The sequence below is a fragment of the Nothobranchius furzeri genome, chromosome 7, assembly GCF_043380555.1.
Source record: "Nothobranchius furzeri strain GRZ-AD chromosome 7, NfurGRZ-RIMD1, whole genome shotgun sequence".
Taxonomy (NCBI): Eukaryota; Metazoa; Chordata; class Actinopteri; order Cyprinodontiformes; family Nothobranchiidae; genus Nothobranchius; species Nothobranchius furzeri.
This window is the reverse complement of record NC_091747.1, coordinates 28,225,380-28,240,973: the sequence shown is the minus strand read 5'-3', so window position 1 is coordinate 28,240,973 and position 15,594 is coordinate 28,225,380. Positions and strand designations below refer to the sequence as shown.

General features: G+C 48.9%; 1 protein-coding gene across 1 annotated transcript in view; it reads right to left on the bottom strand.

The window, feature by feature from the left end:
* Positions 1–15,594, bottom strand: part of LOC107374395 (zinc finger protein 84) — a 41,663-nt gene that overhangs the window by 15,315 nt on the left and 10,754 nt on the right. The window contains exon 3 of the mRNA XM_070553001.1: positions 10,205–10,306. Within this exon, the coding sequence (XP_070409102.1) occupies positions 10,205–10,306 (102 nt within the window). The remainder of the gene's footprint in view (positions 1–10,204; positions 10,307–15,594) is intronic.

Below are 15,594 nucleotides of genomic sequence, written 5' to 3'. Positions count from 1 at the left end.
CAGACTCTTGATATTAATATGTATTAAATTGGTGTCAATTCACGGTTTCCCATCTGATATTTATAGTTAGATATTTTATGAACAAAAATTGTTTCAATAACATTTTAGGTTTGTATTAATATCACTCATCTTAGTCAAAATAACGTATGAATATATCCACAGTTAAACTATGATCAGTAAAATACTTCATTAATGTGTTCTGTAGTAGCTACTGGAAATGATAACAGTTAATTTCTGCTGCTATGAATGTAATTGTAACATATCTATTTTGTTTGGGTTAACAATAATCCAATTTGAATTGTTTGAAGATAGACACGTTTGTGAATTACGTGCTACAGTGGCTTGCCATATACCAGCTGCAGCGTGTGGAGCAGACACAAAAGCACAACTACAGGCAGCAGTTCTGTTCCATGGCGCTGCAGACAGCTAAGAATAAGCAGGATGATGGAAACTTTTCATCCCCTTGTAGAGTTTAGATGTTCTTAGTAGAGCCCTGCACGGGACTAAAATCTGAGCCCGTGTCCGGCACGGCCCAAGGGGGTGGAGCCCCAGCCTGACCTGGTCTGAAAAGGTTTTCAGGATTCCCTGGCCCAACCCAAGCCCGACTTTTGTTTAACCAACTAAATGAAAACAAAGTGCGTCAATCCTGACCAATGTGTTAAAGGACGTGCAGGATCCGATCAATTTGTTTTTCCCTCATTTACCGTCACGGAGATAACGGCGCACTGGCTCTGGTGGTAATCAAGTTAAATTTTATCTCTTTGCAACAATTTTCACAAGAAAACAAAACAGTCAAAAGCAGGGCTTGTGTTGTGTTGACCGGATAGTTCCCGCATTTGACCGTTTATTTTGACGAAGAATAGAAAGAATTACCCCGACGCATGCAGACGAACTGACATTTTATTCTACGCACATCGCAGATGTAGCTAAATCACTCAAGAAAAGATTCCCATCTGAACATCTGAGCTGGACACTGCTCAGCGCAGCTCGCTGTCAGCGCATATGTGTACAGCGAGCTGAAGTTGTGGAGAATGGCTTGGAGCGCGTCGCAGAACCAGAACCATGCAGGAAGGTTCCTCCCACTGAAGCGAGTGTTTTCCAATCCCGGTCTCTCAGAGAGACTTGTCACTTAGAAAATGTTCCCTGATTACGAAACTTTGGCTGAATAGCGCTTGTTCCTGTCTCCAGTGTGGCGACGCATCCAGGAGCCGTCTGAGGAGAAGCCCAGAATCTCACATCCTCTTCAGCTCAGGAAGCGCCGATATGATTACGCACAACCCGTCAACCCGGTCTCACAGTAAGACCGGGTTGGGCCTGTTCAGGTTTACGCAGACAATCTTTACATAGAATTGACTTACAGATATAAAATTAATGCAGTAAAATATAAAGCATTTTATTTAAATATCCATTCATTATTTTACAAGCAAAGAGAGACGCATCAGATTCAGACCAGCGGGAAGATTCCTCCGACTGAATTCAGTCAGAGGAATCTTCCTGCATGCGCTCTGGTTCTGCAACGCGCTCCAAGCCCCTCTCCACATCTTCAGCTCACTGTGTACCTTATGTAGTACACGCTGACAGCGAGCTGCGCTGAGCAGTGTCCAGCTCAGATGTTCAGATGGGAATCTTTTCTTGGGTGATTTAGCTACATCTGCGATGTGCGTAGAATAAAGTGTCAGTTCGTCTGCATGCGTCAGGGTAATTATTTCTATTCTTTCTTCGTCAAAATAAACGGTCAAATACAGGAACTGTCCAGTCAACACAACACAAGCCCTGCTTTTGACTGTTCTGTTTTCTTGTGAAAATTGATATAATTAAACTTGATTAACACCAGAGCCAGGCGCACTGCGCCGTTATCTCCGTCACTGTAAATGAGGGAAAAACAAAATGATCGGATCCTTTTCTGACCTTCCCCACCTACAAAGTTTAATTACAACAATCAAACGTGACAGAGCCTGGATTTGTATTCTGAACAGTCTAAACATGTTTTAAAAAGAACGTATGACAAAAGTGGCACCTGCTCAGTAAAACCACCAACAGGGTGAAAAATATCAAAATATTGTAGGCAGAGACGGGCTACAACTTCTGGATCCACTTTATATAAATCGTTTTATTGATTATCGTCTTATGAAAGATAACTTTGACGTACACAAGCGACCGGTACTGGCTGCTGTCACCTGTTGTAAGCAGCTCTCTGCTGTCTGAGGGTAGGCCCCGCCCACAACGCTGCGGCTGCTGTGGCTCCCAGTGTTTTCTTTACTGTGGGAAACGGGTAATAATGGATCTTTGATGGGAACAGGTTGCTGACCCCTGGTTTAAGTGTTTCAATTTTTGTTTTATGAATTCGATTAAAAATAAAGGCGCCCGGCCTGTGGTAATTACAATTAATTGGCCCGAAGCCTCGGGCCGGGCCGACCTGAGGGCCTAGGGCTTCAGTGCAGGGCTCTAGTTCTTAGTTTCACAACCATGATGTTTTTTCGGAACAACACTCGGTTGTGAGCCTGCTACTCGTTAACATTAGCTAATCTGCCCAAACTTTGGACTATTTTTGCCTTTGTGTCTTTGCTGGTTTCTCTGTTTTCCTACACAGCACCTATGAGCACAGTGAGCGTCAGTAAAAAGCTTCTTCCTTACACAATAACAAGTAACGTAACTTGTTTAATAAAGAGGGGAAAAGTTACTTGAAGAAATGTTGCGCCAGTGCTACATCTAAAAATAGTTTATCGCAGTTTTTTTGTCGCACTGTACAGCCCTGTAGAGTATTTACATTGACAAGGTAAAACTATCACAATAGACTACAGCCATTATTTGGCATTGTGGCGTGCCATGGCTTTGCTTGTTGCTCGTTCCTTACACAAAAAGGTAACTTACATTCATTCAATAATCAATAAATCAGATTCATTTATATAGCACCTTCTACCACCTTGGCAGAGGCTCAAGGTGCTGAACAGCACATAACACAAGGATAAAAAGCATCGTCGATAAAAAAGAATAAAATAGTAGTAGATAAATACAAATTAAAGCAATTAAAAGCCATGTAGTACAAAAAATAAAATACAAAAGCATGTGTCAACAGTGTTGGGGGAAAGCTAACAGATAAATGTGAGTTTTCAGGCAAGACTTAAACTCCTGAAGAGAAAGCGCTTGATTCACTGACAGATGGAGCTCGCTCTAAAGGGTTGGAGCCATTTCAGAAAAGGCCCGGTTCTCCCCCCCAAATCTCAATTTAAAGCGGGGAACTTCTAGCAACTCCTGCACAGCAGAGCAAAGGGCCCTAGAGGACACGCCACTCTTAGTGCAGCCAGATTTGGGGGAGCACTGCCCTGCAGCACCCTGAAGACATGGAGAAGGACCTTAAATATATCCCGATAATATACCAGGAGCCAGTGCAGAGACGCCAACACTGGGATAATGTGGTCCGTCCTTCTAGTTCACATTTAAGTTCTGGGGGAAAAAATGTAACCTGAAAAGATGTCGCAGAAGTGCTTTGTCTAAAAAAAGTTTATCACACATAAAGTTCTTTTCATCGTACAGCCCTGAATCACCTACACTGAACAAAAATATAGATGCAACACTTTAAATTTTGCTCACATTTTTCATGAGCTGAACTCAAACATCTGAAACTTTTTCTACATCCACAAAACACCCATGACTCAAGCATTGTTCTGAAAGGTTCTACATGTGTGTTAGTGAGCACTTTACCTATACCAAAATAATCCATCCCACCTCAAAGGTGTGGCATTTCAAGGGGCTGATTAGACAGCATGAATAATGTACAGGTGAGCCTTAGACTGCCCACAATAAAAGGACACCCTGAAATGTGCACTTTGATCAAACAGAGACAATGCTGCACATGTTGCAACCTTTGAGAGAGCGTGTAATTGGCATGCTGACTGCAGGAATGTCTACCAGACCTGTTGCCCATCAAATGAATGTTCTTTTATCTACCATAAGCCGTCTCCAAAGGAGATTCAGAGAATTTAACAGTACATCCAAACAGCCTCACATCTGCAGACCACGTGACCACATCAGCCCAGGACCTTCACATCTAGCATGTTCACCTTCAGGATCCCCTGAGACCAGCCACCCAGACAGCTGCAGGAACAATTGGTCTACAGGTCCTTCTAAAAAAATTAGCATATTGTGATAAAGTTAATTATTTTCTGTAATGTACTGATAAACATTAAACTTTCATATATATTAGATTCATTACACACAACTGAAGTAGTTCAAGCTACTTGAATGTAGCTCCAGAAATGGTCAGTTTTCCACCTACAGCCTGACCTCTTCAGTATCTGGACATTTGGAGACATAAGTCTTAACTGGTGCCTTTAATTTGCAAAAGAGATACTGGTGTTTGCCCAAGGTCCCTCGCAAGCTCCCTCTTATATAAGACTGGGTTTTATTCACAGAACAAGACAGATGAACAATATGAGTAACTAATCATATAATGAAATAGACAACATGGTTAAATGAAATGTTTTGATTAATCTGAGCTTAAATTACTGAAGTTGTCGTCGTCTCCCTCTGCTTATCCGGGTCCAGGTCGCGGGGGCAGCATCCCAACTAGGGAGCTCCAGACCGTCTTCTCCCCGGCCACCTCCACCAGCTTCTCCAGCAGGACCCCAAGGCATTCCTGGACCAGATTGGAGATGTAACCTCTCCAACGTGTCCTGGGTCGACTCGGGGACCTCCTGCCGGCAGGACATGCCTGCAATACCTCCCCAGGGAGGCGTCCAGGAGGCATCCTAACCAGATGCCCAAACCACCTCAAGTGACTCCTTTTGATCCGGAGGAGCAGCGGTTCTACTCCGAGTCCCTCCCGAATGTCCGAGCTCCTTACCCTATCGCTAAAGCTGAGCCCGGCCACCCTACCGAGGAAACTCAATTCAGCCGCTTGAATCTGCGATCTCGTTCTTTCGGTCATTACCCAAAGCTCATGACCATAGGTGAGGATTGGGACGTAGATCGACCGGTAAATCGAGAGCCTGGCTTTCTGGCTCAGCTCCCTCTTCACCACGACAGATCGGCTCAGCGTCCGCATCACTGCAGACGCTGAACCAATCCGCCTGTCGATCTCCCGATCCCTCCTACCCTCACTTGTGAACAAGACCCCGAGATACTTAAACTCCTCCACTTGAGGTAGGACTTCTCCCCCGACCCGGAGTTGGCAAGCCACCCTTTTCTGGTCGAGAACCATGGTCTCAGATTTGGAGGTGCTGATCCTCATCCCAGCCGCTTCACACTCTGCCGCGAACCTACCCAGCAAGAGTTGAAGGTCAGAGCTGGATGAAGCTAGGAGGACCACATCATCCGCAAAAACCAGAGACGAGATTCTCCTGCCACCAAACTCGACACACTCCACACCACGGCTGCACCTAGAAATTCTGTCCATAAAGATAATAAACAGAACCGGTGACAAAGGGCAGCCCTGGCGGAGTCCAACCCTCACCGGGAACAGGTCCAACTTACTACCGGCTATGCGGACCAAACTCATGCTCCTCTGGTAAAGGGACTGAATGGGCCTTAACAGAAAGCCACCCACCCCATACTCCTGGAGCGTCCCCCACAGGGTGCCCCTGGGGACACGGTCATAAGCCTTCTCCAAATCCACAAAACACATGTGGATTGGTTGGGCAAACTCCCATGCCCCCTCCATCACCCTTGCAAGGATATAGAGCTGGTCCACAGTTCCACGGCCAGGACGAAAACCACATTACTTGTCCTCAATCTGAGATTGAACTATCGATCGGACCCTCCTCTCTAGTACCTTCGAGTAGACCTTTCCAGGGAGGCTGAGGAGTGTGATCCCCCTATAGTTGGAACACACCCTCAGGTCACCCTTCTTAAAGATGGGGACCACCACCCCGGTCTGCCACTCCACAGGAACTGCCCCCGATGACCACGCAATGTTGCAGAGACGTGTCAACCACGACAGCCCTACAACATCCATAGCCTTGAAATACCCAGGACGAACCTCATCCGCCCCCGGGGCTCCGCCGCTGTGTAGTTGTTTGACTACCTCAGCAACTTCTGCCCCCGAGATTAGATAGTCCATCCCCAGGTCTCCCGGCTCTGGTTCCTCCTCGGAATGCACGTAGGTGGGATTGAAGAGCTCCTCAAAGTATTCCTTCCACCATCCGACTATAGCCCCAGTTGACGTCAGCAGCTCCCCATCCCCACTGTAAACAGTGTGAGCGAGTTGCTGCCTTCCTCTCCTTAGGCGCCGGACAGTTTGCCAGAACCTCTTTGGAGCCGATCGATAGTCTTTCTCCATGGCCTCACCAAACTCCTCCCAAGCCCGAGATTTTGCCTGAAGTTGAAATGAATATTATTATTACATTGAAAGATTAAAAAGGATGAAATGAAATATATGACCCATATATTTAATCAGTGCACTGACTGGGCAAGACACACTCACCATATCTCCATGACGCAAGATAGAATTAACGTCACTGCACAGATATTTTCTTATCCACAAAATCAGCATCTTCATATCCGAGGGAGGTGTGAATCTGAGTTGCTGACAAAACCCCTTTACAGGGCAAATTCTGATTTATCAGTAAACCAAAATATGGCCATTATTTAAACAGCATCACTTCCTGAGTGATTCAGTTGATCCCTACTCTGACTGGCCATCGGAGCAAGCTTCTTCTCCCATCACATTTTTGACAAGCTGTCAAAACCTGTTGCATGCTACAGCTGACCACAAACGGTTCCTTCAGAATAAAGCTGAACGAGCTTCAACTCAAGAGGTATTCCTACGACGCAAACAACTGTGGTGACCTGGAGACATCTCGAGACCAGTCTGGTCGTACTGCAGTTTCTCCTACGGACTTCGGTACCTTTGGGGTCCATCTGACTTCCTGACAGTCCAGATCTACAACGGGGGTCTCCGACGAAGGGTACGTAGACTCACATGATTGCATCTGATGTGGTTTTTATAAACCATCAATTATAGTTTATAGCAGACCAAATTCACTCCCACTCAGAACTCAGTTTCTCCAGATTCGAAGGTTCTGATAACATCGCATTCACACATCATCCACATTCCATCCACTTAGATTCATTCATCACATAAAGAGTTTCTTATTTGTCATGTTTTTAATTGTTTAGAAATTAAATTTCTTACTTTTATAAACTTGACTCTGTCTGAATTGATACGAAGTATCTTACGATCCCTGAATAAACAAAAAATTCTAAATCTTCTGGTTAAACATTCAAAGACTAATCAGACTGGATTTCCATATTTATATAGAAATTCACTTCTTTTTGGTCAAACGTAGTGTATTGAGCTTAAAAAGCACCCAAATTAAACACGTATGCTAGCCTTACACTTTTATTGTTTCTAATATTGATGATTTTGGCATATAGCTCATGAAAACCCAAAAATCCTATCTAAAAAAATTAGCATATCATGAAAAGGTTCTATAAACGAGCTATTAACCTAATCATCTGAATCAACTAATTAACTCTAAACACCTGCAAAAGATTCCTGAGGCTTATAAAAACTCCCAGCCTGGATCATTACTCAAAACCACAATCATGGGTAAGACTGCCGACCTGACTGCTGTCCAGAAGGCCGTCATTGACACCCTCAAGCAAGAGGGTAAGACACAGAAAGAAATTTCTGAATGAATAGGCTGTTCCCAGAGTGCTGTATTAAGGCACCTTAGTGGGAAGTCTGTGGGAAGGACAAAGTGTGGCAGAAAACGCTGCACAACGAGAAGAGGTGACCGGACCCTGAGGAAGATTGTGGATAAGGACCACTTCCAGACCTTGGGGGACCCGCGGAAGCAGTGGAATGAGTCTGGAGTAGAAACATCCAGAGTCACTGTGTACAGGCGTGTGCAGGAAATGGGCTACAGGTGCCGCATTCCCCAGGTCAAGCCACTTTCGAACCAGAAATGGCGGCAGAAGCGCCTGACCTGGGCTACAGAGAAGCAGCACTGGACTGTTGCTCAGTGGATCAAAGTACTTTTTTTTCCGGATGAAAGCAAATTTTGCATGTCATTCGGAAATCAAGGTGCCAGAATCTGGAGGAAGACTGGGCAGAGGGAAATGCCAAAATGCCTTAAGTCCAGTGTCAAGTACCCACAGTCAGTGATGGTCAGGGTTGCCATGTCAGCTGCTGGTGTTGGTCCACTGTGTTTTATCAAGGGCAGGGTCAATGCAGCTAGCTATTAGGAGATTTGGAGCACTTCATGCTTCCATCTGCTGAAAAGCTTTATGGAGATGAACATTTCATTTTTCAGCACGACCTGGCAAATGGTTTACTGACCATGGTATTACTGTGCTCAATTGGCATGCCAACTCTCCTGACCTGAACTCCATAGAGAATCTGTGGGATATTGTGAAGAGAAAGTTGAGAGACGCAAGACCCAACACTCTGGATGAGCTTAGGGCCGCTATCGAAGCATTCTGGGCCTCCATAACACCTCAGCAGTGCCATAGGCTGATTGCCTCCATACCACGCCGCATTGAAGCAGTCATTTCTGCAAAAGGATTCCCGACCAAGTATTGAGTGCATAACTGAACATAATTATTTGAAGGTTGACTTTTTTGTATTAAAAACACTTTTCTTTTATTGGTCGGATGAAATATGCAAAATTTTTGAGATAGGAATTTTGGGTTTTCATGAGCTGTATGCCAAAATCAACAATATTAGAAACAATAAAATGCTTGAACTACTTCAGTTGTGTGTAATTAATCTAATATATATGGAAGTCTAATGTTTATCAGTCCATTACAGAAAATAATTAACTTTATCACAATATGCTAATTTTTTGAGAAGGACCTGTACAAAACCAGAAAATTTCTGCGCCAACGGTCAGAAACCATCTCAGGGAAGCTCATGCGCATGCTCGTCGTCCTCATCAGTGTCTGGACTTGACTGAGGTCCGTCGTCGTAACCAACTTGAGTGGGAAAACACTCACATTTGATGGCGTTTGAAACGTTGGAGAGGTGTTCTGTTCACAGATGAGTCCTGGTTTTCAGTGTTTAGGGCAAATGGGAGACTGGAGTCGTGTGGGTGAGTGGTGTGCTGATGTCAACGTTGTTGAACACGTGGCCCATGGTGGTGGTGGGGTAATGGTATGGGCAGGTGCATTTTATTGATGGAATTTTGAATGCACTGTGGTCCTGAGGACCATTGTTGTGCCGTTCATCCACAACCATCACCTCATATTGCAGCATGATAACGCACGGCCCCATATTGCAAGGATCTGTACACAATTCCTGCAAGCTGAAAGAATCCCAGTTCTTGCATGGCCACCATACTAACCAAACATATCACCCATTGAGCATGTTCGGGATGCTCTGGATAGGCTTATACGACAGCGTGTTCCAGTTCCAGCCAATATTCAGCAACTTGGCACAGCTATTGAAGAGGAGTGGACCTAGGTTTCACAGGCCACATTCAACAATCTGATCAACTCTATGTCACGGAGATGTGTAAATCTGCGTGAGGCAAATGGTGGCCACATCAGATACTGACTGGTTTTCTGCCCCTCTACATCACATCTAAAGCAAAACTGTGCACAAGTCAGGGTGTCCTTGTATTGTGGGCAGTCTACTGGGCCATTCCCATCTGTACCGGGTCGGCCCGGGCCGGGTAGCGTAGGTTGTTTACATATCTGGGTGGCCTGGTATTTTTCCGGGCCAACCAAGGCTCATTCTCAGCCCTCTTCTCGAGGGGGTCTGCTTCAGGCCGACCAGGGCCAACACACCCACTGCTGACAGCAAATTCACACCTTCCATTAGAGCAAGCCTCTGATTGGTGGGAAGAATCAGCCCACATGGGCTTAAGGCAAGGATGTGTGGAATCAACCGGGCCAGGCTGGGGCCGACTGGGGCTACCCGGCCCAGGCCGACCCGGTACAGATGGGAATGGCCCATAAGGCACACCTGTACATTATTCATGCTGTCTAATCAGCCCCTTGATATGGCACACCTGTGAGGTGTGATGTATTATCTTGGTAAAGGAAAAGTGTTCACTAACACACATGAAAACAGATTTCAGAACAATATTTGAGTCATGGGTGTTTTGTGTATGTAGAAAAAGTTTCAGATGTTTGAGTTCAGGTCATGAAAAATGGGAGCAAAAATAAAAGTGTTGCTTTTATATTTTTGTTCAGTGTATTTTAGTAAACTTAATCACAGACAAAGCCAATACACACCAGCTCAGAAAAGGTTTCCACCTACCTCAATCTTCCACAGAGATCTGAGGTTCTGCATTCGGTCAAGGTGTGGCTGAATAACATGGAGCTCTGCGGTCTCTTCAGAACGACACAGTTCAAGAATCAGCTGAAATCAAAGATTAGCACAATCAGTGAGGTCCATTTGAATGCTGATTTCCTTCTTGGCCCGTTTCATTTATACTGAAATCAATCACTTGAGTCTCTCACTTGAACTTATAACATTGATGTTCAATATCTGAAAATAGAAATTACCAACCCAAAAACTCCATTGTCATACAAATCAGACTAAAGCAATGGATTGGTGTCATGCCTTTGACCAAATCAATACAAGCTTTTTTGCCTAGACTAGTTGTACTGTTGTGACCCAACACTTTTTCCCAGGTGGGGACCTGACTGCTGACAGCAGGCTGCTGTCTTTTCCGTGGATTGCATCTTGCCGGTCATTATCACGTGACAGCGACTAGTCGATGACAGGCATAAAAAGTCACTATAGAGCGGTGAAGTCGACTAGTGACTAGTTCATACAACCCCTACTGCTCCCCAGAGTGTTCTGCAGCATAATCAGCACGTTCTCTTTGAACTTGATATCAAATTTTCGCCTCCTCTTCGTCTCCGCACGGTTAAAGTTACCCTCGCGGTCTATCACTGGCAAATCAAAAGTGAGACGGATGACACAACCGCTCCCCGTACTTGCTTGTTACCACATTCCACCCGGCCGCAATAAAAAACTTTAGGTTACTGTCGTAACCCCGGTTCTCTGAGTAACATGAGTGAGATGTCTCACTATGGGATACGCCCCTCCGCGGATTCCTCAGAAGCACTTATCTCAATACGCCAATCCTGATTGGCCAGTGACCGTGACGTACGCGTCCCCCTGCTACTATAAGTAGCAAGCGTCCCAACGTACGCACTATTCAAGATAAACACCTCTTCTCGCTTCGCCCAGCAAGAAGGGTTGTCTGGTGAGACATCTCACTCATGTTACTCAGAGAACCGGGGTTACGACAGTAACCTAAAGTTCTCTTTCTTAACATTCGTTTCGATGTCTCACTATGGGATATGGAGACTCCCGTATTGCCAGACAGCTTATCCAGCGATCACCAACCTACAGGGATACGTCTTGGCCCGCCAAAGACCCCACACTCAGAATCGTGTGAGTCATTGCAGGGACCGAAACATCAAGCTTATAGAAGCGTGCAAATGCAAGTGGAGAAGCCCAACTTGCTGCAGCACAAATCTCCTGGATTGACAGCCCCCGAAAAAGGGCCCAAGAAGCAGACAGGCCCCTAGTAGAATGGGCCCTGAGCCCAACAGGTGCCTGAATGCCCTGACAGGAGTAAGCCATAGAAATAGCCTCCACAATCCAGTGGGAAAGCCTCTGCTTTGTGACGGGTTTCCCCTTACGAGGCCCACCCCATGACACAAAAAGCTGGTTCCCCCTGCGAAGGTTCTCCGTCCGATTCACATACTCCTTGAGCGCGCGAATCGGACACAGCTTGTGCCACCGCTCCTCCTCAGGAGAGGAGAAGGGTGGCGGGTAGAAAGCTGTGAGGATAATAGGAGAAAAGGAGCCCACCACCTTAGGCACAAAGGCAGGGTTGGGCTTCAGGGACACCTTCATGTCACCGGGTGCAAACTGGGTGCAGGATGGGTGCACAGAGAGAGCCTGTAAGTCACTAACTCGCTTTGCAGATACCAAAGCCAGGAGTAGCACCACCTTAAGAGACAGGATCTTAAGGTCCAGGCCGTCCATAGGTTCAAATGGAGGCCCGGAGAGGGCCGACAGCACCAAGGACAGATCCCATGAGGGCACCAGGGGTCGAGACACAGGGAGAAGCCTGCGCGCGCCCCTCATGAAGCTACACACCAGGGGGTGTTGACCTGCCAGTTTCTTCCCAAAACCCAAGTGTCGGGAGGAAATGGCTGCTAGGTACACTTTAATGGTGGAGAAAGCCTTCTTCCCATCCAACAAGTCTTGCAGGAAAGACAGAATGACGTTCACCGGGCATTGGAAGGGTGAGACCTCCCTGCCCTGACACCAGGCTTCAAACACCCTCCATTTACAGTCATATAGGGACCTAGTGGAGGGGGCCCTAGCATTCTGAATGGTTCGAATGACCGCCTGGGGCAGCTCTGCTGACACTAGCCCGCACCCCTCAGGGGCCAGGCCCACAGGGCCAGCCGTTCTGGATGAAGGTGGAAGATCGAGCCTCCCGCTTGGGACACCAGGTCCCTGCGAAGCGGAAGTTTCCAAGGTTGGCCCTCCAGGAGCTGGAAAATGTCCGCCACCCAATGCATAGCTGGCCAGTATGGGGCCACCAGAATGAGAGTGTGGAGCTGGGTTCGTACCCTCAGCAAGGTGGGTGGTATCAGGGCCACTGGGGGAAAAGCGTAAAGCAGTCCCCGTGGCCAGTCGTGCGCCAGCGCGTCCACGCCGAGTGGAGCGTCTCGGTCGCGCAGAGGACAGTAAGCATTCTCCTTGGAGGCAAAAAGATCCACTACGGCTGTGCCGAACCGGATCTAAATCTGTTCCAACACTGCTAGATGCAGGCTCCAATCCCCGTACAGGGGTGTCCCTCTGGACAACAGATACGCCCCCCGATTCAGAACACCCGGGACATGGGTGGCTCTGATTGAGAGGAGATGCCTGCTGCACCATAGGATCAGTCTGCGTGCCAGCGTGTGTAACCGCACGGAGCGCAGCCCCCCCTGGTGGTTTATATAAGCCACAGTCAAGGTGTTGTCTGTTCTCACTAGGACATGATGGCCGGAGAGAAAAGGCAGGAAGCGCCTCAGGGCTAGAAAGACCGTGAGGAGTTCCAGATAATTTATGTGTGTCCCCCAGAGCTCTCTGCTCCACACACCCCTGACAGAGCGACCCTCCAGGAGCCCCCCCCAACCTGACAGGCTCGCATCTGTCGTGACCACTTTCCTCACGAGAACCAACCCCAAAGGCACCCCCTGTGCCAAGAGGGAGGGGTGACGCCAACAGCGGAGCGCCGTGACGCACGCTGCAGAGACCGTCACCCTGCGCGCTCTGTGGCGTACTGGAGAGAGACCCAGAGAAGCCACCCAGCGTTGAGAATCTCTCATGTGTAGACGGCCGAGTGGTACCACTGAAATAGCCGACGCCATGAGACCCAAAAGCCTGAGGCATAACGCAAACCGCACCGAACTGTGTAGGCGGAAGCGCGCCAGGCAGAACGAGAGCGCGTTCACGCGCGGTGCCGAGAGACGGGCCGTGAACGCCCCTGAGTCCAGATTCAGACCTAGAAAGGTTATTTTCTGGGAGGGGAGTAAAGCGCTTTTCTGCCAGTTTATTCTGAAACCCAGACCACACAAGTGAGGGATCACAACCAGCGTGTTTGACGCTGTCTCCTCTCTGGACCGTGCCAGCAGGAGCCAGTCGTCTAAATACGTGGCCAGCCGAATGCCCCTCCCTCTCAGAGGGGCGATCGCCGCCTCCGTACACCTGACAAACACCCTCGGGCTCAGCGAGAGGCCGAATGGGAGCACGGTGTATTCGTAACACACTCCCTGAAAGGCAAACCTCAGAAATGTCCTGTGTGGAGGGTACACGGGAACATGAAATTATGCGTCCCTCAGGTCGATTGAGGTGAACCAGTTGCTCTGGTGAATCAGACGCAAAAGGGATGAGAGCGTGAGCATTTTGAATCTGTACTTTCTGAGGCATTGGTTCAGGGCCCTCAGATCCAGGATCGGGCGAATCCCGGTCCCTCCCCGCTTCGGGACCAGGAAGTACCTGGAGTAGAAACCGCTCTGAGACCGATCGGGAGGCACAATGCATATCGCTCCCTTCTCCAGCAGGGAGGAGATTTCTCCCTGAAGGATGTGAGCTGACGACCCCTGGGCGTGGGAGAACACTACGCCGGAGAATCGAGGAGGAACAGAAGCGAATTGGAGCCTGTAACCCCTCGAAATTGTTCTCAGCACCCAACGTGAAGCAGAAACCGCTGTCCATTCCTCCCTGTGAGTGGAGAGCGGTGACACAGCCGTGACACACGGAGCACCAGCTCCCTCCAGAGGTTGTGGGGCAGCGGTGCTCGTGGCAGCCACTGCGCATGCGCGGGGGCTTTGTGCTTTGACGGCCCAGGCTTACGGGGACGACCCGTGGCGCCGCCCCCGCCTGGAACCGCTCATGGGTGACATTTATATTGATTTTTGCTGCGCCCTTGACATCTTGTCTGGATGCGACAGCGAACCTTTTAATGCTCCTTGAGCGTGACATGTTTGTGAAAAACAATGTGAGTGCTTGTGACGTGTGCTTTGAGCCGGCACCGCCGGCTGCACGTCCTGGCCCCACCCTGGACCGCTCGGGAACTCTGCCGGAGGGGTTCCGTGAGGGGGGGGAGAAAGCACCATGGCAACATCCAACAGGAGGAGCTGGCGAACGGGGAACCGCCAGCTGCAGCGTCGGGAGGGAAGAACTCCGACAGGCTGCCCACTTCTTCCTCCTCACCTGCTGACCGCCGTGTCTGGTGGATTGTCCCGGTGGCGGAGCAGCTTGGTTGCCGGATCCCTGAGGCCAAAGTGGTCGAGGCTCTGAGCCCGAAGGAGCTGGTTGGACAGCTTGAGGCTTCGGGCGCTTTGGGATCCGGAACTGAGGCTGGGCTCGGGCAGCTGCCTGAGGCAGGTTCGGCCGAGCCGGTAGCGCCGGTGAGGGTTTACGGGGAAGGCAGAGATGAAGGGCTTCATCCTCTTTCTTTTTAGCCGCACACCGTTGCTGCATTGATGCCAGGGCAGAGCCGAAAATGCCTTCAGGCACGATTGGCATGTCCAAAATGTCCTCCTTCTCTCTCTCAGAGAGGTTGGTGAGGTTCAGCCATCGTGCACGTTCTTGAAGCACCATCATGCCCATAGCTTTAGCCGTAGCATGGACCGCGCAGCGCTGCACACGCAGGCAGATGTCGGTCAGTACGGTGATTTCCTCCCGCACCTCCGGGTCCGGCTTCGTATTCATGTCCTCACAGAGCTCGGCTTGGTACGCCGAGAGCATGGAGGAGACATTCAAAGCTCGGACCGAGATGGCGGCAGCCTTGTACGCCCTCTCGTTCAGCGCCGACTGGAAGCGGTCCGCCTTCGCAGGGAGAGCGGGAGGCCTGGAGGAAGTCGCCGAGAGCCGTGGGTGCAGGTGGGCTGCAACCAGCGGTTCCATCGGCGGCATGCGAAGCATGCCAGCCGTCTCCATCCCTTCGAAGTCCAGCGAGGAGGCTCCTTGGACAGGAGACCTGGAGCTGAACGGGTGTTTGTCCCAGGAGGACCCCACTTCTTGGAGTAGCTCCGGGAAGGCGGGGAGGAGGGGCTTTGCCGCCCTCGTGGCCTGAGGCAGCTTCTTTCCCTCGTAGCGGGATCTGACAGCCTCAGTGACCACGG